The 1,652-nt window shown below is 44.2% G+C and overlaps 1 protein-coding gene across 1 annotated transcript; it reads right to left on the bottom strand.

Annotated features, from left to right (window-relative positions):
* Window positions 1-384: 384 nt before the first annotated feature.
* Window positions 385-1,441, bottom strand: LOC149156799 (protein TRAUCO-like). The gene has a single exon (XM_089444872.1). It carries the CDS (start codon window positions 1,417-1,419, stop codon window positions 385-387), a length of 1,035 nt encoding a protein of 344 aa, XP_089300998.1. The 5' UTR covers window positions 1,420-1,441.
* Window positions 1,442-1,652: the final 211 nt, after the last annotated feature.

The following is a 1,652-nucleotide window of genomic DNA, read 5'->3' as shown; positions in this document are numbered from 1 at the left end:
TATTTTAAACTATATGAGCAAAATTACGCTCAATAAATGCAGATAACACTAAAATTGTTTTTATTTATTTCCATATTACGCCGGTCTTAACAACATTTTTTAATATTAAGCGGCAGATTTTATAGAAAGGGCGATGGAATTAACAGCAGTTAAATACGAGTGCTAGTGCATACACTGAAACAAAGGGCATTCTATATTTTCGCCATGAATTCTGAAGTCTTCATACCCAGGGTGGGAGGAGAAAAGTAAAGCAAATATATGTATAACAGCGGTAAAAAGAATAGAAGTGTGCGCAATTCAAAAAAATGACCGTCTATATATTTAGTGCATGAACTGCGAAACAGAAAAATATTTAGTGCATGAGCTGCATGGACTGAAATAAAGTCAAAGATATGGGAACTGGAACATACCAGGCACCACCTGTGGTGCTTCGTCTACTGCATTGCTGTGATGATCAAACTCACTGCCATTGGGCAAATTAATATAAAACCCAATAACGTCACCCTCCACGTAAGGTCCATCCCCATAGGGCTCTCTGATAGCCTTATGAACTTTAGTGCCATCAACATCTCTGTAGGCATAGCTATTCCCATCATAACCCAGAGGAGTGTCAACATCTCCTTTCTCTGTAGACCATCCCAATCTGGTATGCCCAGTTTGACCGAGGTAAACAACCGTGATCTCGAAATACCATGCCCCCTCCACCACACCCCTAGTAGCCCTCACCGTTCTGTATCCTTTAGAACTCCCTGCAATCAGTCTATCTTTACTCAGCTCAATCTTTTCTGCCTTGTGGATCTTTGACAGACAAATACTCATGTTTGGGTTGTCATCCTCATCATCAAGCAGCCTGGTGGCGGGAGTTATGAGAGTAGTATCTTTTGCTGCGGGATTGACATTAACCCTGTTCTTCTTACCCGACTTCCTGGATGCTGATCTGGTCCGGGCATTAGTGTTTCTCCTTTTGGGCTTTTTAATAACAGTATCTGCCCCCCCCATTGGAGCCCGTAATTTCCTCTTCTGTGCCGCCCTGCTTGATGTTCTGTGCCGCCCTGCCTGATGATCAAATGCCCGTGACTCTGAGGCGTTCTCCTTATGCCCACTTTCGTCGCTCTGCTCCTCTTCTCCTTTCATGCCTTCACTTTCGTCGCTCTGCTCCTCTTCTCCTTTCATGCCTTCGTGTTCACTTGGGCCATGGTCTTCCTCATTTGGGTATTCGAATTCTTCCTCTCCTCCAACACCGACTTGGCAATTGGTCCTGTCCCCAGAAGTATCATGATCAAGGGGATGTTTCTGCTGTTCTGTAGATACATCCAACCCCTCATCATACTCCTCTTCCTCCTCGTTGTCCGAGATCTCAATTGCATTCCAGTATGAACTTCCTTCATTGTTGTGATAGGATGGACGATGAGGATCCATTGAGCCGTGAGCTGAGTATGCAATCACGTAGCAATCCAGTAGCAATCAGCTATCAATCACGTAGCAATCCAACAGGGTTTATATTTCTATTGAGCCGTGAGCTAGAGTATGCAATCACGTAGCAATCCAACAGAGTTTATATTTCTATTGCCTTTCCCTGCCTTATATCTATCCGCGGCAAAATTAATTTGGGGGGAGAAAATGGCATTGCGGACCCACTTGGCCAAGGCTGG

Source organism: Pinus tabuliformis, chromosome 9 (genome assembly GCF_031772625.1).
Source record: "Pinus tabuliformis cultivar Carrire ecotype Pingquan chromosome 9, CPIR1, whole genome shotgun sequence".
Lineage (NCBI taxonomy): Eukaryota > Viridiplantae > Streptophyta > Pinopsida > Pinales > Pinaceae > Pinus > Pinus tabuliformis.
This window is presented reverse-complemented; position numbering and strand designations above follow the sequence as displayed.